Genomic DNA, 24,468 nt, shown 5'->3' with positions numbered 1-24,468 from the left:
CTTTTTTTCAGCTTTATGTTGTATTTGATGTAGTTGGCATTAAAAACCTTCCCACCCATTACACTCTTAATCTCACAGAAGAGTTTAAGTTTTAAACTTTTTAAGGTGATACAGGAAAGAAAACCAAAGGATATGCCATTTTTTAGTTAAGGCAAGAGATCAGATTACTACACATAATCACTCTACCTCCTCAGAGCTTGGCTTACTGTACCATCTCAGTATACTTCCCTACTAATCTCCCATAGTGGGCTTTTAATAAGCGTAACAGGCAAGCTACATGCAGAGCAGAAGGGATGGCAACTGCCCTAGTGCACTTCTAAGCTGTCCCAGTGCTTGCCCTGTCAATGTTATCAAGGGCAGATTCCGAGAGCCGGTGTGCCTATGGAAAAAATACTGCTTTCCCTTAACTTGTATGTTCTCTTAGACAAACTATTGGAAGGCATTGAAAACTAGCAGTGCTTGGCTCCCACGCTGCACCATCAGCCTGTATTTCTCTAACACCCAGGTCTTCCTAGTGCTGGATGTGAGCTTGGTCTACTCTACATCTGTGGCCAGGAAGGGCAGCCTTTGGTGTTAGTCCCACTGTATTTGGGCAGGAAGAGGCAGCTCTGTATGGTTACTGAGGCAATAAGACATCTGAGTTACTGGTGACAATCACTGGAGAAAAGAGGCTCCAAGGTATTTGATGTTTCTGGCCTGTCAGGACCCATTATGCCCTTATCTGTTACTGTAGTGGATCCTACCAAGCTTTCCCTGTAGCTCATCAGCCCTGACCTTGGCACTCTCCAGTAACGTAATTGTGGCTGACATAAAAATATGTGCAATGTTCCCATCGCATCAGTTAAGAATGTTTTTACAAGTAGTTTCTAATGCTGTAAAAGTGTTTTTGAAATGACGTAACTTCTGCTTAAACCTCACTGCCTCTCTTGCAGGCTCTGAATACGGGGCTCTAAATGTCTTATATTAACTGTTAAAGGTACTCTTGGAGACTCTTACAGAAAGCTTCTTTTTCTGCACAATAGCCAATCCAAGCCAGTAGTTTGTTTAAAAACAAAGGGGTATGTGCTCTGGTAATACATGCTTTATAATAACAAAATGAAGAAGGAAATTTAGTAGAATTAATTGTACCCCTCATGGATTAAAAAGAAAATTAACTGTTTTGGTATAAAACAAAGCTAATGCCTTCTTTTTGCTATAAGCTTTAAATATGCAGCAGCTTTAAGCACGCTGTGCCTTTTTCACGTTAGACCCATCTTCTTTACATTCCTTTGAGCAGTTTGGATGTTTGTGTCAGCTCTCAAAACTGACGACTCTTGCCCTGCTTAAGACTCAAAGGATTCAGATGAAAATTTTATTTTACCTTTTCATCCCCATCCCTCCTTGACAGAAAAAGTGAACTTTTAGCCATTACCAAAACTGGAGAAGACAGTCTAGACATTAATACAAATAATAGGAATGAGAGAACCTTGGTATATGCCCTGGCTTGTGAGAAACAGGCTCTGCCTTTCAGTGACAGAAACCAATTTTTTTAATGGCTGTAATTTTGTTACTGCTGACTTACTGAATCCTCCGTTTGAGAAAACTGCACCACCCTCTTTAAACGGGTTGATAGTTAAAACTCTAGCTAAGCCAAAGTAGGTGAGTGTAGGAGTTTTGAGGAAGAAGTACTTTTAAAATTCCATCCCTAGTTTATTAGTAAGGAATTCCTAGTGATGGAATTATCTGGAAGACCACCTCTGAAACTGTAGTCTTTGTTCACTATCTTATTATTGTTCTTTCTGGGCCTCAAGATTTCTTGAGGTTCTTTGTTGTCTTGTGTTTGGGGGGGGGCTGGCTTAACTGAGGTACCAGACATTAAATATGTGCAACGTATCTGGAAGAATAGAGAGAAAACTGGTATCAACGCAAATGAAAACATGTATAAAAGATTTATTGTAAACAAAAATTCTGTGCAAACAGTGAGGAAAAAAGGCTTCTGATTTTTTAAAAACACCACGACTTTGTAAAATGTAAAAACCACCAAATCTACTCTGTTGGTACTCTACGCAGTAACAGTCCACAAATAGTCCACTCAAGCCAGTTATGTAATTGGCTTTGATTTTTCTTGGAGAGGGGAGCTCCAATCTCTGAGGTTTAATGTTGGCTCTTAAGTAAGACCTATTCTTCAATATCGCTGATGTAGGAAGGTAAAGAATGACCCAACAAAATGGAAACAGAGTTGTAGCAACGTGAGGCCTGCCTCTGTTAGCTTCTCAGGCCCTCAGGTGTGATCTCCAGCCAGCACTGGGGCCCCTACCAGCCATGGAAACTGCTCTCTCTTCTTTACCCAGGCTGTAAAAATCAGGCATAGGATGTTCCTCCAGCTGGTCAAATTCATTAAGGCGGAAGCGAATTGCCAGTTTGTTCACCATTCTTTTCAAGGTGACAAAGGCTGCAATGACTTGGAAGGTGAGGAAGAAGGCAAAGACGATATGGACTGCTCGCTCCAGTGGCTGAATTTTCAGACCTTCATTGAATAGTAAGAAGAGAATTATAGGCAACTGCAAGAGGAGACTCAGAAGCCAAAATCCAGCCAGCTCAGGGACCTATAACAGGGAGACATCACCTATTAGCTGGCAGCTGGAGATGAAAAAATCCAAAACTTTGTGGAGAAAACCACATTTTATTTTTTTTAATCTTCCAAAAGCCACCACATAATGTAAAATGGCAAAAGTGAGGTAACGTTTCCATATACTGTGGTTTTAACCATACTTTTTTTTCTGACAAAACAGTTTTGGGGAGTGAGAAGGTTCTCTTCTGAGGGAAAACTTCTTGGAATGCACAAAATTAAGTGGAATCCGATGCCAAGGGAATAGAAGATGCAGAATGTAACTTAAGAGAAATAACCATCCCCTCAACTTAAATCTCTTAGATGAACTGGTAGACCACTTTACGTTAAACTCCAAAACCCTCTCCTGCACAAATTAATACATACATGTGGTAACATACCTTCTCCTGCAGATTGCCCATGTATCCCAGGTAGAGTCGAATGACCTCTATTAGAGAGGCTAGGATCATGATTGTGACCAGGATGAACTTGTAGTAATCTGACAAGACCGGATACTAGAGGGAAGAAGAGAGTAAAAGTTTCGCTGTGCTGTTTCATAACATGCTGTTTGTGATTAAATGAAGACACTGTATGCTACTGTAAGTTGACAGTGTTGTACTGGCTTTCAAATAGTCTTGAACATCCAGTTTCAAGGAATTCCCAAATAAACCTAATAATCTCTAACTCCAGTGACCTCTATGCCAGTATTAGGAGGTGTTTGATCAGAAATATATAACATTTGCAAACCATCACTTCCCTTCAGGACTCACCTTCAGATGGAGCATGACAACTGTGCTGAGCCACCAAAATGGGAAAAAATAAACATTGAAATAGAGGGACATCTGCAGTGGTAAACTGGAAACTATTTCATTATCTGTAGACAGAGAGAAGTCTTTATTACTCCTGGTTTGTTTCATACTCCCATAAACATGACAGAAAGATACTGTTACATCTGAGGTTCAAGCAGGGCATTAACCCTCTTCCCAGTCAAATTAAATGTTAAGAAAAATATTTTTATATATCCAGAGGAAAACTTCTTATTCTATCTTGAGTTACACCATTTCCTGGAATCTAATGTAACTTTCAGTTCACAGGACACAGAATTTTTATCACTTAGTCATATATCCAAGTTGAGTGTCTGATTGTTAATCACCTGGTGGCTTATTGCTTACTCCACAATCTCTGACTGATAGGCTTAGCTCAAGTAGTGTTGTACACTGACACTGCAGAAAAGTTAGTGGTTATTTCACTGCTGTTCCTAAGAGAATGGCCAAAGTTTAAATGAGTACATGCTGGATTATTGTTATTTTGTAGATGATCCTCCTGACTAGGGACTTACTGCTAGAGAGCAGGTTTGCATTGCCCACTCTTCATTGTCAATCTTTATTTAAATAGACATTTGGATGGAAGCGATGTTGCAAGAAGCCAGTAATTCTTCTAGTTCTTAAGAGCTAAAAATTTCAAATATGTGTCAAACTAGAACTTATCCTTTAAAGTCTGGAGAGAACAAAATGCATTCATACAGTGTAGAGAAAAGCAAATATTGAACTCTAGCATGCAGGTGATAAGTTCTATATTTAGGATTTTATAATAGGCCTACAAGATTAGACTTAAAACAAGGAAAAATTAAAAGGGCATTCTAAGGGAATCATTCATTTTTAATGGGTGACATTTTATTGTCATATTCTAGTTAACTGACACTGTATTCACTTTACTTCAATTACCAATGGTCTCCTTTCTCATGTTTTCCCCAAATGAAGTCTGTAGGCACATCTTCACTTGGTACTAGCTGAGCAAGTTTAGAAAGTATTCATTGTGACCTGCTGATTTGTATTCAAGACCTGTGCCCCTGTCTGTCACAATGGTGATATTTGAGTGAAAATGAGTCTGAACAGTCACATTGTCTTCCTTCCAGCCTCAGAACCACCTCTCTTCTGACATTGCCTTCTCTCTCCATATCTTCCAATGACTCTCATACCTGTCTTTGTTCCATCTCAGTCTGGCATCCCTTTTTCCAGTCCAGCCACATGCAGCCTGGTACACTCTGTTCCAGAAGTCTTTATGGCAGTTGCAGAAGTATTCATGGTAGCTACTAGACTAGATGGGAAGGGAGGAGGATTTGGGAACAGAACTGGGACAGACCTTAAGGGTAGGGTGTGAGGGGCAGGGATTTGTTATACTGAAATAGAAGGTGCAAGACAACGAATATATATATATATTTAATAATCCCATTTTTAAGCATCAACACTGTCTTACACCTGCAAAGGAATGAAAATCTATAGGTACCTCAAAACCAGTTTCACCATCTACCTAAAATTGTCCCAGCTGTCCTAATGCATGAAGCTCTTAAACACCAGGAGGACTTTGGAGGGCACTGAGATAAAATTCTAAAACACTGTTTTATCTTCCAAAAAACCATGACCATCCAATTACAGGTAACTATGTTTATGCCCTGTATGTATTGGATGAAAGCTTAGTGGTGCGTGGCCATGTTACTTGAAAACAGAGAAGCCAAGAGCTCTAATTTCAATTGTGATGACAATGTTTTAGGTATGTTAAAGGTTTCATTGACATAGCATTGGTATTTGTAAGTTCTGCTCAAGTTTTAAAACTCTGTTTTGGATGAATGTTTAGCAATACAAGCCAATTCTAATTCATCTTTATCCCTAAATTGAACTAATGCTTATTTTCTGGGATTGCTAAAATTTATGGAAAAGCCAGAGTATTGCGATGTCTGATTCTTTGATGCTAGAGCAACTCACTAAGGTATGTATGTGTAAACTTAATTTTTGAAATCCTGATCTCCAAGAAGTTAGTGGTACATTTGCAACTGGTTTCAGTGGGTTGGATATTCACATAGAAGTTTTCATAATGGGAAACAGAAAAAAAATTACTAAAAATAGAAGCTATTCTTGGAGTTAAGAAAAATATTTCAGTGTTGATAAATGAAACGAAGAATTAGTAACTTAGCAGTATAACTACACAAAGAAAATGAGTACTCCTGTCTTGAAATAAGAATGACTTTTTGATTAATTTTATCAGCTTGGAATGGATTTATCAGTTGAAATGAATATAGCCTTTCTATGTAGAGAGACTATTTTCATGGCTACTCTAAAGGTATGAAAAGGGGGCATGTTGGCCTGCAAGTTTCACTGGCAATATGATGAAGGAACAGTTATCAGTCATTACATAGAGCCGGAAAAATAAAGAGAAAGCTGGCATATTGCAAGCTTGCGTTTTTGCTGCCTAACTCTAGCTTAGTACACCTCTTCATGCTTTAAGTACCGGGTGTCCTAACTGTGCAGGACTACTGACCATAAAACAACAGCTCAGGTCTTTTATTTGCTCCGTGTTCTCCATAAATCACTTCTACTTTTTATTTGGGCACAGGCAGAGTGCCCGGGGTGTGAGTAACAATGGATTTTTAACTGCAATATTTTACGCAAGCTTGCTTACTAAGCTGTAAAGGTGGGTGTAGAGCGTTCTCCATACCTGCTTTTAAATCAAGACAGTTCCCCGTTTCATATTTTAAGCCCATCTCAGGCCTGCAACACCGCGGCATGGGAAGCGCGGGAAGCGCAGGGTCGTAGCGCAGCTGCTGTGGTTTTACCCCAGACAGCATCCACGAAGCCCCACTACGCGACTGAAATGATACCAGACCTCGTCTAAAAGGCACCTCTGCTTTTCACCGCCGGGCCGGTACCTGTGTCGCCAGGGTTACTCTGAGGCCCTCGCCCGGGACCCCCCTTGATCTGGAGGACAGCGACGGGGCTCTGGGACCGGCACCTCAGCCTTCCTGCCCGGCGGGGGCGGGGGGCGAGGCGGCTACCCCTGCAGATGGCACGGGTCTGCCTGGGGGAATCGGGGAGAGAGCCGAGGCCGCCCCGCCGGTGGGAGAACACAGCCCTCACGGCGCTTCCCCGGGGCGGGCAGCGCCGTCAGCGCGAGGCCGTGCCCCAGCGGCCGCCGGGCGATGGTTGACGCCACCATCTTCGTTTCCGGGAAGCTTCCCCCCGCCCCAGCCGCACCCGCCGCCATTTTTGTTGCTGGCGCGCCGCCCGGCGAGGCGCTGCGCTTTACCTGCGCGGTCGCCCAGGTATTGCGGGCCGGTGCGATGGCTGTCGGTGAAGACGGTGCGGCTGAAGGAGCCCAGCTGCCTCCTCAGGGGCTCGGGCAGCGACATGCTGGGGCGCCGCGGCCCGCCGTTGCTGTGGCGACGAGGCGGGGGCGCGCAGGCGCGGTGGGGAGGCGCGGGCGCTGGCGGGTTCCCCGCAGCCGTGGGCCGGGCCGTTGGTTGCCTCAGGGGTGCGGGACGGTGCGAGGCCTCTCCCGGCTCTGGGGGGAGGAGAGCGGTGCCTCTGACCCGGGGACAGTGTTACAGTGGAGCTTTCTGGGAGAGATACCGATCCCAGAAATTTATGTTTTCTGGTATGATGTAAAAGCATGTTTATTTGTGCTATGTGCGTGAGAGTGGTCACTGCTGTCTTGGTGTGCGCTTACACGCATGTAGAGGTACATTCCCGCTTACTTCTGTGATGTATATGTGGATGCAGGAGAACGTTTTTGCTTGTCACAGTCACTGCGCAAGCGTGGTGCTTTCCTGCCCTGTTGGGACTGTCTATCATCCCTGGAAAACGAAAAAGCAGCACCCAGCAGGCAGGTCACCCCAAGCCATTCATGGCATAGTCGGCAGTGAGCCCAGCGTGTGAAAGTTGCTCGAAACAGCATCCTTTTGCCTCGGAGGTGGAGGTGCTGGTGCGTGCCAGCCCTAAGTGTCTTTCCTCAGCTCCTACATTGTCTTGGTTCCTTTCTAATCAGTCGGAGTGGATTTTTTTCTAGTCTGTTAGGGCAGGGTTTGGGTTGTTCTGAAAAGGTAATTACGAAATACTTGTCCAAGGAAAGCAGTTGCAGGACTGTTCTGCTTCTGTCAGGATAAATCCAGGGGAATGACAGTGCTCGATGGTGGCTGGAGAGACGGGGGAGTAAAATAAGGATGGATATTAACAGAGCTATTTTAGTACTTAAGGTATACATGAATGATCCTTGCTTTATGAAGATTCAGATATAGGTAAACTAGAAAATACCTTTTTCTCAAGGAAACCTGTCCGTGTCACTGTTGAGTTAAAAGCAGCAGTGAGATCAACACAGCTGTTTTATTCTAGTTAGCTTTTGTCCCTTACAGGACACCCTCATGACATTATGCAAAGTTAATAATGTAAATACAAGTTCTGCTGCTGCTTTTATTTGGAAAACGTAGTCCCCCTAAAATGAGGTAATCTGTTCACCAGGTTTTTCAGCACCCTTAGGGCCTGATTCCTTCTGAGGAGAAAGGATGCCGTTCTTAAGGGCACAGGAAATAATTTTCTGCGCGATCAGAATGAAAAAGCAGCTTGTGCCTTTTACTATAAGAACTGATAACATTTGTGATTTTACTGTACCTAATACGACACATCAACTCCTTTCTCCTACCCCCCCTTCTCTCCCAAAATCATATTTACCTACTTCCCTGGGTGATCATTCTCCAGTATGACTTTCCAAACTCGATTATCTCTGACTAAATAATTTAAAGCCTAGTTTAAATTTAATTTCATTCTGTCCCACTGGGAGAACTACAGAGAAAGATGGCTAAACAAGCAGGAGTTCTGAGAAATCCATTTGGCTTTTGAGCTGATGACTGATGTGGTATTGACAACAGATACTTTTCAAAGAACTTTTCCAAACACGGGTATGCCAGCAGAAATCTGAATTATAAAAACCTGAAGACCTTCAGAAGAAATGAAGAGGAAATGATTTTAGAATAATGGCCGCAGATGGGAAGGGAGAAGGAATTAAAGATATCCCAGAATTTCAAGGGATGCTGTGCAATGTCCCCTTAGAGGCAGGGAGGGCAGCGGGCTTTGCTGTTTAAGTACTCCTAGAAAATAACATTTTAAATACAGGTAAGGGTTATCCCTATTTTACAGGTAAGACAGAACAAGAAAAGTTGAGTCCTGTGAAATGCTGTTTGCAGTTTGTGTTGAAACAGGCATATAATTCAGCGCATCCTGGACATAAGCAGACAGATAAGTAATCCAGTGAAAAATACTCCTTACAAAGTATCAAAATGTAAGGTAAAAGAAAAGAGGTGATGTAGCTTTTGTCATACAAGATGTGTCTGTACAGCAGTGACTGCAGCTCAGCAATGCTACCTGGTCTACCTCTGAACTAGTGTCGTGGTTTAACCCCAGCCAGCAACTAAACACCACGCAGCCGCTCACTCACTCCCCCCCACCCAGTGGGATGGGGGAGAAAATCGGGAGAAGAAGCAAAACCCGTGGGTTGAGATAAGAACGGTTTAATAGAACAGAAAAGAAGAAACTAATAATGATAATGATAACACTAATAAAATGACAACAGCAATAATGAAAGGATTGGAATGTACAAATGATACGCAGTGCAATTGCTCACCACCCGCCGACCGACACCCAGCCAGTCCCCCGAGCGGCGAATCCCTGCCCCCCACTTCCCCGTTTCTGTACTGGATGGGACGTCACATGGTATGGAATACACCGTTGGCCAGTTTGGGTCAGGTGCCCTGGCTGTGTCCTGTGCCAACTTCTTGTGCCCCTCCAGCTTTCTCACTGGCTGGGCATGAGAAGCTGAAAAATCCTTGACATTAGTCTAAACACTACTGAGCAACAACTGAAAACATCAGTGTTATCAACATTCTTCGCTAAGCGAACTGATTTTTTTGTATATTTCTTTTTCTGTACGGGGGCAACTGATACTGGTGCAGGTTGGTTAACTCTATCCCAGCTGAAACCAGGACAACTAGGTAGCTCAGGCTTCCTAGCAAGACAGCTCTACAAGCAAATAATTTAGTAAAGGTAAAAAGTCAGGGTATTTTTCAGGTTTTTTGACCTGACTATCTTGAACTGTGAGGCTCCTGCATAACCAGTATAGTGACTGTGATGCCTGTGCTAGCTAGCCTGTTTGGGGGTGGGTAAAGCAACACAAGCTGCAGTCATAGACATACATGTGTTGTGTCCTAGCCAGATGTTGACCTCAAAGCTCTGAGCTGTGAAGGCACTAGAGGTATACTGCAGTTTCAATGATAAAAATCTGTGAGTGGATGCCTGATAATTGGCTAACTACCTCATAAATAACAGAAGAGTTTAAAGATCACTTTTAGATTTGAGGAAGCATTATGAAAAACAGCATTAATGTTAGATAGGTTTCTGAACTTTAAAAAGTGCAGTCTATATTTGTTATCTTGCCCATTACCCGTAGGTGCTAGAAATGTATTTCCTGTCAGGCTCAACAGCTATAATGGTGACTCTTGCACTATCTAGCAGATCTCACCATAAAGTTCTCTGCTATAGACAGTGGCAAGATGATGAATCTGTGCAAGATTTCTAATGAGATTGCCTGAAACCTTGTTTTACTATTGTTGCCTTGGTCCTGATCTGGTTAACTACTCTTTAAGTTAGGGAAACACTAGTCCCATACTCTCAGCTAATTAGACACAAGGAACGGGTTTATATGAATTAAAAGTATGCCAGGGTTTTGATTAAGTCAGATATTCACGGAAGTCTCAGGTTTTTTTCATAGTATAATCCGGTGGCCTGTAAAAGTTCAGCCTTTAAGGATTTTCCTTTTGATTACTTTTTCAGAATGAAAGAATGGAAGAATTTTGCCTGAACTGCACAATGTTATGCCTTTTCCTGATGCCAGTGGCTTTGAGTGGGGGCCCTGATCTCCCAAACACTTTGGTTTTCTTATGTTCCCCAATTCTGAAAACCTGTCAAGCATACAGCCAGGTATTCTGCCAGCAGCTCTGTGACAGTCAGTGGGACTTTGCAAAATTGGGCTCTCCTTGTTCAAAAACTGTGAAGCAATCCAGCTTAGCAGTCAGTGAAGTGTAAAACTGAGTAGTAGGTAAAGGAGAGGCCGGTGGAATGCAGACACCACAAGAAATGCATGGATTTGCCATGTGAACTCAATTTCCAGACTCAAGGTGTGAATCTGTGATATTTGGCAGCCTTACATTTTCAGCAAATGGCCAAGATCCTACATGTCCCCACAAAATAAAATTGTGCACACTTTTGTTTAATATTTTTGTCTGTGCTTAAAATATTCCCTGAAGATGGAATATATATACACTTTATTTTTACTAATTCTGTTTAATTTTCTTTAGACTGAGGCATACAATTTTTTGTCAATGTAATGAACAGAATTCTTCTGATTTTCTGTAGGGAGGGTTGGAGAGCACTTACTCCAGTTTCAAGCAGAAGAGAATCTTAAAACTTCAAGGATCAGAACACCAGAGCATCTTCATTGACAAGTCAGTGCTTCCTGTAACAGAAGGATATAAATCTGTGCCATAAGGAGTGGAAGAAGAAAAAATATTTAACTGTTATGTGACTGTAACAGTTACAATGACCGTCTGTATAAATAGTGTAAGTGTCCAGATTTTGTGACGAAACTGTATTTGGCCTTTTCCTTTTTTAATGGAAAGGCGTTCCATTACTGGATTTTTTTGTGTCTATCCACGTATGAATGGTTAAGGTAGAAATAACCAGATTTCCAATTCTCTGTGCTTCAAAATAAGGTACTGAAATGTGAAACTGGAAGAAATAGGCCCATAATTGCACAGCATATTAAATGACTGTTTTATTTCTCTCCACACATGCTAGCTATAAATAAAACAAAAGTCTCTGAAAATCTGCCTGAAAGCTTTAAATCAGAGGAATATTGGATCTTTGTGTATCCACAGTAGTCCAACTAAGTTGGTAGACACTGGCTTGGCTCCCAGACCGAAGCTCCTGGGGCTCTCTGGCAACAGCACTAAGCCATAAACACCAGATGCAGTATATCTAACGAAATTAAATATCGGCAGTTTTTTGCAGTTGGCATTTCAGAAACACAAAGTTCATTTAAATGGTGCCAGTGGTTTATCTTTGCACCTGAATCACAATTGCTATATTTCTGAATACGTGGGTGAGGAATCTCACAAATGCAATTTTCCCTGGCATGCCTGTGCTGCTGTCTCTTATGTAGCCATAAGTGTGCAAGCAACAGAAATCACTCTCCTCCTTGCTTGCCCCTTAATACCTGCTCAGCGTTTTAGCAGAAGTGCTGTAAGACATGTAAAAAGTGCTGGTGAGCTGAGGTATGTGCAGGCAAGCAGAGTACAGGCTTGCTTTCTCCTCATGTCCTCAGAATGAAGTGACGGATTGGGAGTTTCAATAAATTACAAATGCCATGAAGACTCTAATGTGTGTGTTTGAAAGGATCATGTTATTAGCTGTGACAGTGTCTGCCAGAGCAATTTCACAGCTGTGCTCCTGGCTTCCAATACCCCAGGACAATCTTTTCTCTGTGTCACATGTACACTAGTCCCTAGTGTTCATTTAACACCTACAGGATATTTGTGTCTGGTAAACAATTATTGTTGATGATGAGACTTATCCCAGGCCTCTGTTTCAAGTATTACATATTGCTGCAGTCATTCCATGCATTAAATATATCTTGGCTATTTTAGTCTTAAGCATAAAGACAGCAGGAAAAAAAAAAAAAAAGGGCTATTACTTGCTCCTGTGGATTGATTTTCTTCTTCCTGTACTTGGCATTTAGTTAGAACCACTCACTAGCTTGTTTTATTTTGTTGATTTGTAGTTTTGTCAAACATGTTGGGAAACTCTTGAGGCTGGTAGAGCTATTAAACAAGTTTTACAATTTGTGTTGCAAATCTGTTGTCCAGATTTTTGTGATATACAAGGAGATTACTGTGAATGGATGGATTTTGAGCCAGATTCTCACTTCTGTGAAGATCCTTGACGTGCCCTTAAAGGAGACTCTGCATGACCTGGCAAGTGCAAGAGGCCCCTTACTTTCAAAAGGTGGATTTGGAATAGTGAGCGAACGCCATGTTATAACACTGCAAACAGGCTGGGTACCTTTTTTTATTTGCCTGATGACAAGTTTTGTCAGCAAAATGATGTTCTTCCTTTGCTTCCAGACCTTGTTGGGGATAAATTCTGCCCCAGTCACGCCTGCAGATCTGAGCAGGACTTGAGACTTATTGAGGCTTGAGACTTGTTTTTTCAGGAGGTACTCAGGAATGTGGTGGGGGCTCTCAGTAATTCTCAGCAAATAGTGTTTTGTCTGGTGTGTGGTTGGAATAGCTGCACTGTTCTCTTTGTGCAGAAGTGTGCACTGAGAATCCTGCTTCGGCTCTAGAGTCGCTTTGCAGACCTCTGCAGTTTGCAGGGAGTATGTGTGGGAGGATCTTTATGGCAGATGATCTGATGGCTTTAGTCTTGGTCCCATCTTTGCTTGCTTATAGGTGGGTGAGGTAATCTTTTCTGTGGTAATTAAGGTGTCTAAATATTATTTATACAATCCAAACTAGTTAGAGAGGCTTCACGTCTATGGTGGGTTCCCGCAGAAGGCTGTTCATGGGAAGGAGTAATGTGCTTGCTGCATGTGTCTGTCCTTCTCTGATTACTGGTAGAGTCTAGTTGTTCTGCTAAATCAAGGTGTCCAGCTGTTTGAAAACTGAACACTTTACAGAGATCTAAGCTCTCCCAGAGGTTGTTTTGTGGATCCAAGCTCCCCCAGATGGGCTGTTTGTGTTCCCTGGGCATCACACCAGATGCTTTACCTGTACTGAGTGTAACACTTGCAAAATGCTTCCTGGGATGTGGGCCCCGAGAGCGTTGGTGCTTCTCTTTTTACTGCAGAATCCAAAGATGGCACTGTGTTTAAAAATTTAACTCCAAGGTGGCATGCATGAGCGTTATGATAAACCCATGCAAAGGCAGGGTTTATTTTGCTATTGCATGCTGCTGACAGTTCCCTGTAATAGCTGTTTTGCACATCCTTTGCAATTAGTTCAAGCCGAAACCCTGAGTGATATGGGGTAACATTAGTAATTTGATCATTTAGAAAAAGAAAAAAAAAAAAGCCACCTGGCAGAGGACTGTTGTTTAGTTAAGAAACTAATCGCAGGGTTGGGGTTTTTATTTTTAGTTTCTAAATTCCTATTTGGGCAGTTACATAAATGCCTAATTTCAAAAGTGTAAGTTTGTCAAAACATCAATGCAGCTTCAGTGGGAGCTGCAGCAGTGCCCTAAATTGAGGCCAGATATTTGGATTCTCTGATATGCATTTAGGTCCCTAAATTTGGATTTCCAAACAAGAGCAAACTCTCCCTCTGCTTTAAAGCTTTGCTGAATGTAAAGGTACATGTTGTGTTGTCAAGTCAGCATCAGTGTGTTTCCTTTATCTGTTCTTCCTGTCTAGGCCAACACTTCTTCCTTGTGAGAGTAAAGGATTGTGAGAATGACTGGAAATCCCACAAGTCTTACTGCCTAAGATTAAGGCATAGAAGCAGAGTTCTGGTTCAAGGCCTTTAGCTTCAAACATCATGGGTTATGCTTTTGGGGATGTTAGTGCAGCACTACTGCGTTCTATGGTATCTCTCTGTTGGGATGCAGATTTGGCTCCGTATTTATTTTTGTTCGTAATCTGTTAGCTTCATGCTCTTCACTGTGTTTCCAAACAAAGCAAACTTGGCTCAGGTTTTCATCAAGTAGTAAGAAGAAAGAGTGTAGTGACTCTCCAAAGTTCCAAAGAGCACTTAATTCTTTCTTTATTACAGTTTCAATTATTTAAGGCAGGGGCTTCTTATTTGTGGGTACATGTTGGCTATTTGTGCCATTATACCTCAGTCTCGGCTGTGATACTGGTTGCTGTCGTAGTATGAATGGTCATTTTGAACAACTCTCCAGTCTGCTGTCTTTGAAGTGTAAAATTTCTACTTGTCATTTGAAGATGGGGTTTTTCATGTAACCAGAATCTATAAAGTGGTGCTTAAGACTGGAGAAAGTCTAAAGGGATTTTTACTATAATGATATTGCTTAAAATCAAGGAATTCCTTTCCAGCATGCTGCATTGTTCCCATTCATGGAGGAGGAGGCAGGATTGAAGGATCAAATCCAGCTTGCTTGCTTGTCCTCTTTTTTTCCCTGAAATGCTTTATTACAGGACTCGAGCAAATTTTTCCCTCAGACTCTGTCTGCAAGGTCTCGCCTGCCTTTATGAAATATTGAATTTACAGCTGCAGGATTTATTGCAACTGTATTTTAAAACATTAAATGCTGGTGCAGCAGCTCTAATTAGAAATGAACTGAGTTCACTGTGCAGGTGAAGTGTTGTTTTTAAACTGCAGCATCCATATCAAGAGGCAAATACATACTGTGTTTATACATGTTTAAAAGACAACCAGAGGTACCCATGAGAAAACCTAGAGCCTGCTGTGAAGTGCCACTGCACTGTGATTTCTTTCTCCTTTCATTTGAATTTAGCACAGCTTGGGCCAGATTTTTTACCTCTGTAACATCACTGAGTTGCAGCAGTTTAGTTGAGAGGGAAGACCTGTGCTGAGGTGCTGTAGGCTTTGTGTTAACAGTGTGACAAATTATGTACTTTGCCATCATGATCAGTAAGAAGTAATTAAAATGGGAGGTGGAAATCAATGAAGTCAACTTGACTAGTTGATTTCTATTCAGCTAGTCACTTTTGCTTTTAAAAAATCATGAATATCCACTAGGTCTTGTCTGGTGTAACATGGCACATCTGTGACTTGCCTAAAATCCTCTGTGTAAATCAGCAAGGCCCTGGAGTGGTAACTTCATCCTCCTGTCCCAAAGCCAGGCCAACCATGTCCAAACCACACTTCTCCAACGACAAAGACTATTCAGCCTTCCTGGGCAAACCTATCCTGGTGATCAACTGACTGTATCATTATGAAATGCAGTCCTAATATCTAGCCTAAGTCATGCTTTTTTCAGTTAGTCCTTTACTTCTCATCCTACCCGCCATGCACATGCAGCTACTTAACTGCTTCTTTCTGCAGCTACCTTTTCATTTCTGTATTGTATGTTCCCTCATCTGCTCTTCTGTAAGTAAAACAAATCTAACTGAACAGATCCATGTCTGTTTATGCTAGATGTTTATCACAGTAGGTCTCCCCTAATTTCCTTGAGAGGAAAGCTAACAGGCAGAGATGGGGAAAGATTTAGGAGATGAATACACTAGAAGAGTTTTGGTGTACATTGCAAATTGCCCACTGCGGTACCAGACAGCCCTCATTGATCACGCCTAAAGAACATGTTCTTTCCTTGAACATTAAATGTGGCAACCCACTGTACTAGGACTCAGGATTGATATTGCTGTCCTGCAAGGATAATTAGGAATTTACCAGCCCAGATTAACAGATGCCTTGAGACACACGAGTATGATTAACTTCATAAATACATATTATGAAATCCTGGGTAGTGTTCTAACTGTAATGTATTTTCCCTGAAGGAAAATATGCCTGAGTAAAGAAATCAGAAAGAACGTGATGCCAAATGCAGAGTGGAAAGAAATTCCTGTAAGGCTGGAGTCTATCTGCATTTTTTTCTGAGTGGTCTTTTCCTTTGAAGAATTAGATGAGGAGTTATGTCTCTTTGTTTTATCCCCTAATCTCTAAACTCCATATCACTTTCCTAAAACACACTAGCATGTATCATGTGCATACATAACATAACATAACGTTCCCTAGGAGACTTGTTACTGCTTAATAGTTACTGCAGGTGAATTTGTTTATAAAAAGGCAAGCAGCTACTTGAGGCAGAGGGAGTATAAGTCAGTATCTGTTCCTGTGCTGAAAGTGGATTTCTGAGTGTGTTATAGTATAAAGGAGATGATTTTTCTACAAAGCTGTAAGACCAAAGAACCCTGGAGGTGAATTCAAGCAGTCCTCATAAAGATTACTTATTATAAAAGTCTCAGTTATCAGATGTGGAGGGCCTTTAACATCAGATCTGGGTTAGCTGCTTGAGTTTCCAAATTAGTCTTAAAGCTTTCGGGACCTCCAACTTGACATTCAGCCTTGCCTCAAGGAGTTCTAGTTTAAGAGCATCTGAAAAAAATTGCTAGACAGTCCCATCTCAGCAGTCTGTCCTGGCAGAAGGTGACATGTTGAGATTATTCTTGAATCGCGCTGACCCTTGCTTGTGGGAACGTCTGTTGGCAGCAGACATGGCACAGAAGAGCTTACAGATTGACCCAGCTTGCATGGGCGACTGGGCCTAGGATCTGGCAGCCGTAGATTAGATGTACACAAAGCTGCCTTAAAGCAGCCTCACGCTGAGGGTGCATTCTGCATTGCCAGGAGGGAGAATTGCAGCCTCAGAGCCTGGACTGACAGGGCTTATTCCAGCCATTATGTCCCAAAATCTCATCCTGGTGGAAGGTGGAGTTAATCAACTGAGTAATTTATCCTTCTGTTATTTCCATTCTGTTCGCAATGGTTCTTTACTCTGTGAGAGTGAACTTCTGCTGGACAAATATTTTAGAGCAGCTTTTTGCTGTATGCCTTTCAAAGGAGAGAGAAGAAATGCCAAGTTAAACTAAACTTTAGAATGCCACATTATTTGGGGGAGAAAGCTCATCAACTAGAGTTGGCAGTGCAATGGGTAAAAAGCTGTAATTCCTTTACTGGAATAATAAAATAAGCTGACTTATTTTTGCTAAAAGTAGACAATTAGTGTAGCTGTATTTTCAGTCCTGTGTGTGATCAAGGTCCTGATAGCACTGGGCACTCTGCTGAAGTGGGTTAAAGATGTGGTTTATTTTTTTCATGTAAGGAAGAGCTTTAACCTTTCACATGAAACAAGCCATGCAACTTCACTAGGCACTTCTGTAGTGAGCTTTGTAACTCCTGATGCAATAAGAGCTTGTTTCTCGTCCAGTCTTGATTTAACTGGGTTCAGCATGTGCTTAAGAGCTTTGCTGAGTCTAGGTTGGGGAATACTTTTCATGTAGGAATGCTGCAGAAAGGATAATGACCATGAGTCTGGATAGCAGCAAAGGCTTTGCCCTGGTCCCTTTGTGCCTCAAGTTGTCTCATTTTGACATGGGCAGGATGTCAAGATGTAGACTTCAGTTGAAGTAGAATTTTTCTTCCAACAGATTTGTTTACTTGTTCTTTGCCCCTTGCTGCCTGCCTCTTTTTGTCTACATGTAAGCGCTTTTCTAGTCCAGGACACTTCAGATAAATTGTCATTTAAAAATCCTTTGCTAACTACACCTGAATTTTCAGTCAGAGCTTTCATCAAATTTAAGTGCTATTCAGTTCATCAGTGTTGGCTGATATTTGGGCTGATTAATTTCACATACTGCTTTCTGGAAACTGCAGTGCTCTATTGCACAGGCAAATATTGGCCCAGCATATGGAAAATGGCTAGTGATCCAGCTGCTTTGGGGCTCCCAAGTAGAGATGCATTAAAAGGAGCAGGTTTTCAGAGTGCCTCCACCTTCTGAAATGGAAGTTATTCTTGAGTTTTACCAAGGCACTGAGGCCTTTAAAATCATTGCTGAATTTAGAATACTCATTGATCACAAACGCAGTTCCATTTGTCCTCCCAGTATTATTCATCTTAGATATGGCAATGGGTTATAATAAAATAGTGGTGAATAAAAGGACTAATATGCTATGCCAATGCAGCTCGATACTTGCTTGCAGAAGATACCTGAGACAGCACAAGCGCGTGGTGCTCAGTGTGGCACAGCTGGCAGTGCTGTACACGGTATGCCTCTATGTTAATGTATGCTGGAGGTGTTCCTTACCTGTCATCAATCTTCGTGCTTTTGTGGTAATCCCTTATGCACACCACCAGTGTGCTCAGAGTGGTTTCCTTCCTGGTGGACCAGGTTGAAGTCATGTAGGAGTTCTCCTGATGGTAACCAGCTTGTGTTATGAGGCCAAGATCCACCAGCAATTAGTGCACTGCTTAGCCATGTTTGTGACCCGCAACTGATACAAGCCACATCGCTGGTAAAAGTTATTTAGATAAAAAGTCCTAGGACTGTAGCAGATCATGTCAAATCAACCCCCAAGGTTCCCCTCTTTATGCCATGCCACGGGGTGTTGTAGGTGCAGTCCTGATGCAGCTGCGCTACTTATGGATGCTGATAGTAGGGAGCACACAGAGACATACACATAGAAATAATTTAGACCAGACACCAGCAAAAAAGTCCATGGGTAACTCAAGCAATCCTGCTCACTTTGATCTGCTTGTTTGTCCAGGTGTGGATTTGCAAAAAACTGCCCCATAGCAGTGTGTCCATACTGACATTGCAAAGCCACTTTGAAAGGATACTTCCTCTGTTCTTTGTGGAACTGGTGGGGGACTTCCTCAACCTCATGGTGAGAAGCCAAGAATCAAAATCAGTGGCTTTATTTTTGCTTTTTGGAGTTTGTTCTCACTCTTTGTAGCCCAAGGGAAATTTTCTGGTAAATTTTATGTGTTGGTGGCCTGAAACATGAAGTCTGAGCAATGTGGGCTTTAAAACACAAGAGACAAAGCAGTTGCTTAAAATTTTGCTCCATGAGAAAGTTGGTAAATTTTTCTCTCTGATCATGTAACTTGTAAGAGGAGAGGGGGAAATAAAAGTTGACTATTAAACAGTTTAATGCAGAAATTATTCAACACTTGTTTTTCTAAGCTTGAAACTAGAAAAACAGTCTTCTGCTCAGTGTTTCCACCATATCTGTAGTCTACAGTCTTCAGAGAAAGCTAGTAAATCTGGCAGGTTACCAACCTCTACTAAGGAGCACGTCTCCATTGCTTGTGATCCCCAAAGGCTTCTATACATGGTCATTTGGAGCATCGCTTTTTTCAGCAGCTAGACAAAATCATATGTAAAGGTCACATAGAAAATTCACATTGTTTTCCCATTTGATCTTACAGATTAACCTTTACAATCTCTCAGCTGTTTTTCTTAAGTTGGGAATTTTATCATTATTGGGCTCATCCCACAATGATCTTGGCCCTCTTCTAAAGGATGGATGTAATTTGGGTCCCTCTGCAGTGACAGCTGTGTGAAGATGAGTTCCATATTCTTGTCAGGAGGTCTGTTACTTCATTGGCCAGTGCATTTAGAAAGCTGCTGTCAGTCCAGCTGATTAGTTTCAATGGGATATCTTGAGTTTTTCCAGTGCTGCTTTTATTTATTTTATTCCTGCATGTTGGGTAGTGTCTTAGCATAGACAGCGACCTCCAGAATAGCTATTTCTTCTGCCTTTTTCTAACCCCAATCATACTCCAGTGTGAATACTGATTGCAAAGACATTGTTTGGCTTGGTTGCAACCTCCCTGTTTGATTGCTCCCTCTGCTTTCTGGGTTTGTCAGAGACCTATTGTTTCTCTAGGCATGTCCGTCCTGATATACTTAAGGCATTTTGTATTGTTTCTTCTGGCAATTTATTCTCCTAGATCTTTTCTTTAATATCTCTTTTTCATGTTTCCTGTCAAAGTCTGTTCCATTGTGTTAAAAGACACATGAACTGGATTTACAGTGCCTGAAATATTGTTTTGGCCCTAAAACTCACCCCCTGCCATACCACTAGAAATTATTGCCATTTTTATGTATTTTTAAATATCGCATTGAACCCAGGCAGGCATGTGTGGCATTTTTCTAGCAGGAGAATATTTATTTAATCCCTGTATAGAGAAGCAGAGAGTGAAATCCTAGATCCATTCAAATCAGTGGGGCTTTCCCTGGGCTCCAGCTGAGCCATGCCTTAATGATCAGGTTCGTGGTCTGTAGTCAGCCTTCCAGTGGGGGAGATGGAAAACACAAACCAGGATTTTCGCTTCTATATTCTGGGATGAGAGCTGAGCCAAGGGACAGTGTGCTACAGCAAGAGGTGGAGGACTTGGAGGACCAAGTTTTCTTCCTGGTTCTTGCACTGGCCTCCTAAAAGATACTTCCTTATGTTTTAGCATTTGCCTGGCTGTAATATAATGAAGATCCTCAGCAGCACAGTACTATTTAGGTGTGTAGTTTTGCTGGTGTATTGCAATTATATTTGAGGTTCTGGAGATGCATGTCGATCTGGGACATGCTAAGCCCATAAAGCAACAGATAAGCTTAAGCTGCATGTTTATTCAGGTGCTTAAGTGCGTTGCCTGGATGGGGCCTTACTTTGTTCCCTGTGAATTGTGGTGGTGTGTCCCAGTGGAAGTCATCTGGTTTGGTGACAAGGCCGGCTTATTCTCCCAGCAGAGAAGCTTGCTGAAAAAAGGTGGGTTAAAACAGTTTCCCCCTATTCCCATCCCTAGCTGAAGAGCAGTTTAAACAGCGAAAACTGTCAAGAGTGCTTATTCAGAGAAGCAATGTTGGAAGCTGAAGATAAGAGCATTTATCTTCACGTCAAAACTACTCAGTGTCTTTGATGGGCTCCCAACATGCTTTAACAAGGAGCTTAGGCTGGAGATGCTGGAATGCAAGGAGTCCAGGGGGTGGTGTTTATCCCACTGAAACATGGCACACATCAAATCAATTACACGGTGCAAGCGTATTTTCCCCCATCACCAGCCAGTGTTGCAAGCTCGAAGAAAATATGTTCTCCTAGGCACTAGAGGAGCCTCCTCCCTTTAGATCCTGATTTAATGTGAAATGTATATGAAAGGGGAGAGAGAGAAAAAGAGGGGGAGAGGGGGGAATCTCATATGTTCTGCAGCAGATTGCCACATCGATCTTGTCATTTAGGCAAACACAGTTGGACCTGAGGCTATGAGTCTGTGGGATGTGCTGTATTTCTGTCATGAATTGTCAGCCTCAGAGAAGCACAGGAGAAAGAGAGGCACCGTAACAGAGTAGAAAATGCAGTAATAAAGGGACCAGCAAGCCATTTAAGAAAAAATCAAAGCAGTTGGCATTTTGGATTGTGGTCACCTTCAACAGCTAGAAATATGCTCTGCCCTCACCTCCTTGCCCGGTGAAGCAGTGATGGGAAGAGGCAAGACATAAGGGAAGGACTGGTGTTTCTATCAAGGCTGCTCGGCAGGAGTTAAGCTGTTCTGCATGGCTAATGGTACCTGCAGGTCCCAAAGGAGCCCTCAGCTTGCCCTGTGCCTGCCCTTGTACCACTCGTGCTGTGGCTTGCCAAGCCCTCCCTGGTGCCATCTCTGAGCTAGCTCCTCCATGAGGATTTCTCCTCTGAGCTTGCACCCTGAAATTACAACCTGTGTTACACATTGCTGATGGCCGTTTTGGGAGCTGATGGCATCACGCTCAGGTTCTGCAGGGACCTAATCCTGGATCAGAAACTTTCCTGGAATAGTTCTGTCCATCAGGAATGTGGCTTAAAAACCTGGTTTTGTTTAAATGATTGCTCTGGTAGGCATTGCACTGCTGGTGGGGGCCACAGTGAGATAGTTGGAGTGGCTTCCACTAGAAGGTTCAATCAAACAGATATGCTGGCAAACTCATCCTAATTAATAGCAGGCCTTGGGCATCCCTCCGCCTGGATGTTTGTACCGTGCTGTCTGGAATGATGTCCGTGCCTTGGGATACTTGTGTTTCTCCCGAGCAGAGCAAAGACACTAGAGAGCGCCATGTATTTGCAGATTTTGACTTGGGAAGCGCAGTCTGAGGATGAGTGCTCCCAGAGGGGAGGACATGGGAGAGAACTGTTCTCAGGACCCAGCCTGGGCTTGCTGCTGTGTGCTGCTCAGGAAGACTTGTGTATGGAGAGGTGGTTTCCCTCTGCATATGTGTAGCTGCAGATGCAATGTATCTATGCATTTCCTCCAGCAAGCTCTGTGTCTTTGGGGGAGAAAAGGCAGTTTTGCTGTCAGGAGGAAATCCCTTTAGTCTCACTGCTAGTAGAGGAGATGCATATGAACCAGCAGTCCTTCCCAGCCTTCTGTGCAAACCTTCTGTCACATTGTCTTGAACATAGCAACCAGGAGAGAGATACCAGGAGAGGCCTGTCCAGCAATCTTCCATCTTAAAGAAATTCTCAGAGCAGACTAGGGTGAAGTGTCTCAGGAGCTGCCCTTGAGGCAGCTTTGCAGGAGGATTGCCATTGCTTTTGAGCTCACACTTTTCAGTCCTCGTGAAGAAAACATTTAATTTTCAAGTACTTCAATACCTAAACAATGTTTAATATTTTAGTATATTTGAATGGCTGAGTCATTTCTTTAAGAGCAGGCTGGAATTGGATTGTTTTGCTGTCTCTTATTCCCACTCCCCCAAATGGCATAGGCTCCATGTGGGCTCTACCTTCCTCTTCCTTGTGGGAGGGTGGGAAGCTCATGACCATTCCAGCAGTGCAGGAGAATAACTGTCCTTGCTGTTATACCACACACTGTCCTGTATCTTCTCCCATCACCCAAGGCCTCCTGAAGCTCCTCTCTACCCTAACTTGGTAGGGAAGCAGTCTACATGGCATCATGCTCCTCTTAATCACTGATCATGCGATGATGATGACTAAATTTTCATTACAATGAGCTGGCTTTTTTTTTCCTCCCAAGTGAAATGTTTCCTGCAGAAGAAATGAGGCTTCACCAAAACCTGACTTATCTTTCAGAAGATACCCATCTCCATGTATTGAGAAGTACTTTTTCAGAGAAAAACTTCAGTGTTTTTTTTTAAGGGAGGTGACACTTAGATATTTCGGAATTTTAAGTTTGCTATATTTGTCCTCCTTTTCTTGTGCTACTAAGTCTAAAAGGCTAAATGAAGTCTTGCAGTTATTTTTCCTATTGCATCTTTTTTATTGTTTTGTGGATGTTTTATTATCTTGCCATTTCTGAAAACATTTCACATTGGGAAAGCTCAAAAATAGTAAAAAATAAAGAAAATGGTAGAAAAGGAAAAAAAGGGTTAGTGAAAAGATATTTAGGAGGAAATGGTTTTATTGCAGTTGCCAACAGGAGGAAAAAGAAGAGGGAATACTTTTTTTTTTCCTCATCAAAATTCTTAATGATGTAGATGTTTAGAAATTTAATTGAAGAAAAAAATCATATTTGGCCACATCTGAATGGATACAATTTTTCCTGCCCTGTTTTGACCTTCTTCAGTTCTCCTTGGCATTACTGCTAGCCCCTTAGGCTGTGTCAGAGGCATCTGGAAATAGCAGATAAGAAGGAGCCTTGGGGCAGTGCAGCTTGGAAGCTGTAGCCACGCTGGAGGGCAGGAGGCATCTGTGTGCTTTAGGGGAACTACATGGACATGAAGAGCTGCTGTGTGCTGGGAGGAGCTCCTTTCCAGGGGGAAGCCATCAAAGGGGGAGCCTGCACTTTTGTGCTTTGAGAACTGCCTCATCTTTCCTCTCCATGGAAGGGGGAAATCACCCATGCAGCAGAGATCTAGGCTGGTGTTTGCCAGGAATATGGTGTGCCTGGCAGTGGGCTGAGGATTGCTGGCTGCAGAAATAACTTTCCAGGAAGTACCTGTCGAGATTTTATCTTTTCATTTGGAGAATGTTGGGTCTATGCAAATCCCTGAGCACAGGGAAGAAACAACCCTGGGCACAGGGCTCTTGAAATGAAGAAAAATGAGCCCTAAGTTAGAAAAATGGGGCCAAAGCACTTGGGCCCAGAAATACGTTAGAGTTTGGTGGAGGTGTTGGAAGTAGCTTCAAAGATTCTTTCCCATTCCTTAGTGTAGCGGTTGAGACAGTGGTGGGAAGCATGAAGTGCCTTTCTGAAGGCTCAGTATCCTGTTAAGTGCCCTGTGTTATCTGTGGAATATCAGAAAATAATTGCTAATTAGACAGAAACACCTTCAGACTTCCCCTTTGCACTTACACGTAGCCGATAAGAGTGCAGATATGAATTACTTACATGTAGCAGATATGAATTGTTAGTCTGATTTCTTACACTGTCCATCCATTCTTTACCCAAAAAAGCTTTGGTAAGTGTTGAGCAGTTTTGATCAAATTTGGCCAAGAGGGAAAGGTCTGAAAAATATTTTTTCCTGAAAATCAGTGTCAGAGTAGGAAAGGCCCATGGGAGTGTGGTCCCTAAGAAAGGGCAGCCCCATGTCTGGTCTGA

The 24,468-nt window shown here is 42.5% G+C and overlaps 1 protein-coding gene and 1 long non-coding RNA gene across 9 annotated transcripts in view; one reads left to right on the top strand and one right to left on the bottom strand.

The window, feature by feature from the left end:
- Positions 1-1,899: 1,899 nt before the first annotated feature.
- On the bottom strand, positions 1,900-6,854 carry TMEM17 (transmembrane protein 17). Of its 2 annotated transcripts, none has more exons than XM_052784242.1 (4): positions 6,668-6,854; positions 3,358-3,461; positions 2,989-3,102; positions 1,900-2,585 (listed from the first exon to the last, which is right to left on the bottom strand). In XM_052784242.1, exons 1-4 carry the CDS (start codon positions 6,768-6,770, stop codon positions 2,253-2,255), a joined length of 654 nt encoding a protein of 217 aa, XP_052640202.1. In that variant the 5' UTR covers positions 6,771-6,854; the 3' UTR covers positions 1,900-2,252. The 2 variants fall into 2 exon arrangements, with proteins under 2 accessions (XP_052640202.1, XP_052640201.1); XM_052784241.1 differs by lacking the exon at positions 6,668-6,854 and adding an exon at positions 6,080-6,604.
- Position 6,855: 1 nt separating this feature from the next.
- Positions 6,856-24,468, top strand: part of LOC128140476 (uncharacterized) — a 47,569-nt gene continuing 29,956 nt past the window's right edge. For 2 of the 7 annotated variants that reach the window (XR_008234752.1, XR_008234749.1), the window contains exons 1-3: positions 6,856-7,099; positions 10,240-10,386; positions 10,822-11,025. This is a non-coding gene — a long non-coding RNA (uncharacterized LOC128140476). Of the gene's footprint in view, positions 7,100-8,611; positions 8,800-9,405; positions 10,387-10,821; positions 11,030-24,468 lie in introns of those variants that run through there. The other 5 variants (XR_008234750.1, XR_008234751.1, XR_008234755.1 and 2 more) reach the window with 5 other exon arrangements.

Source organism: Harpia harpyja, chromosome 4, assembly GCF_026419915.1.
Source record: "Harpia harpyja isolate bHarHar1 chromosome 4, bHarHar1 primary haplotype, whole genome shotgun sequence".
NCBI lineage: Eukaryota > Metazoa > Chordata > Aves > Accipitriformes > Accipitridae > Harpia > Harpia harpyja.
Note: the sequence above shows the minus strand (reverse complement) of the source record. Positions and strands in the feature narration are given on the sequence as shown.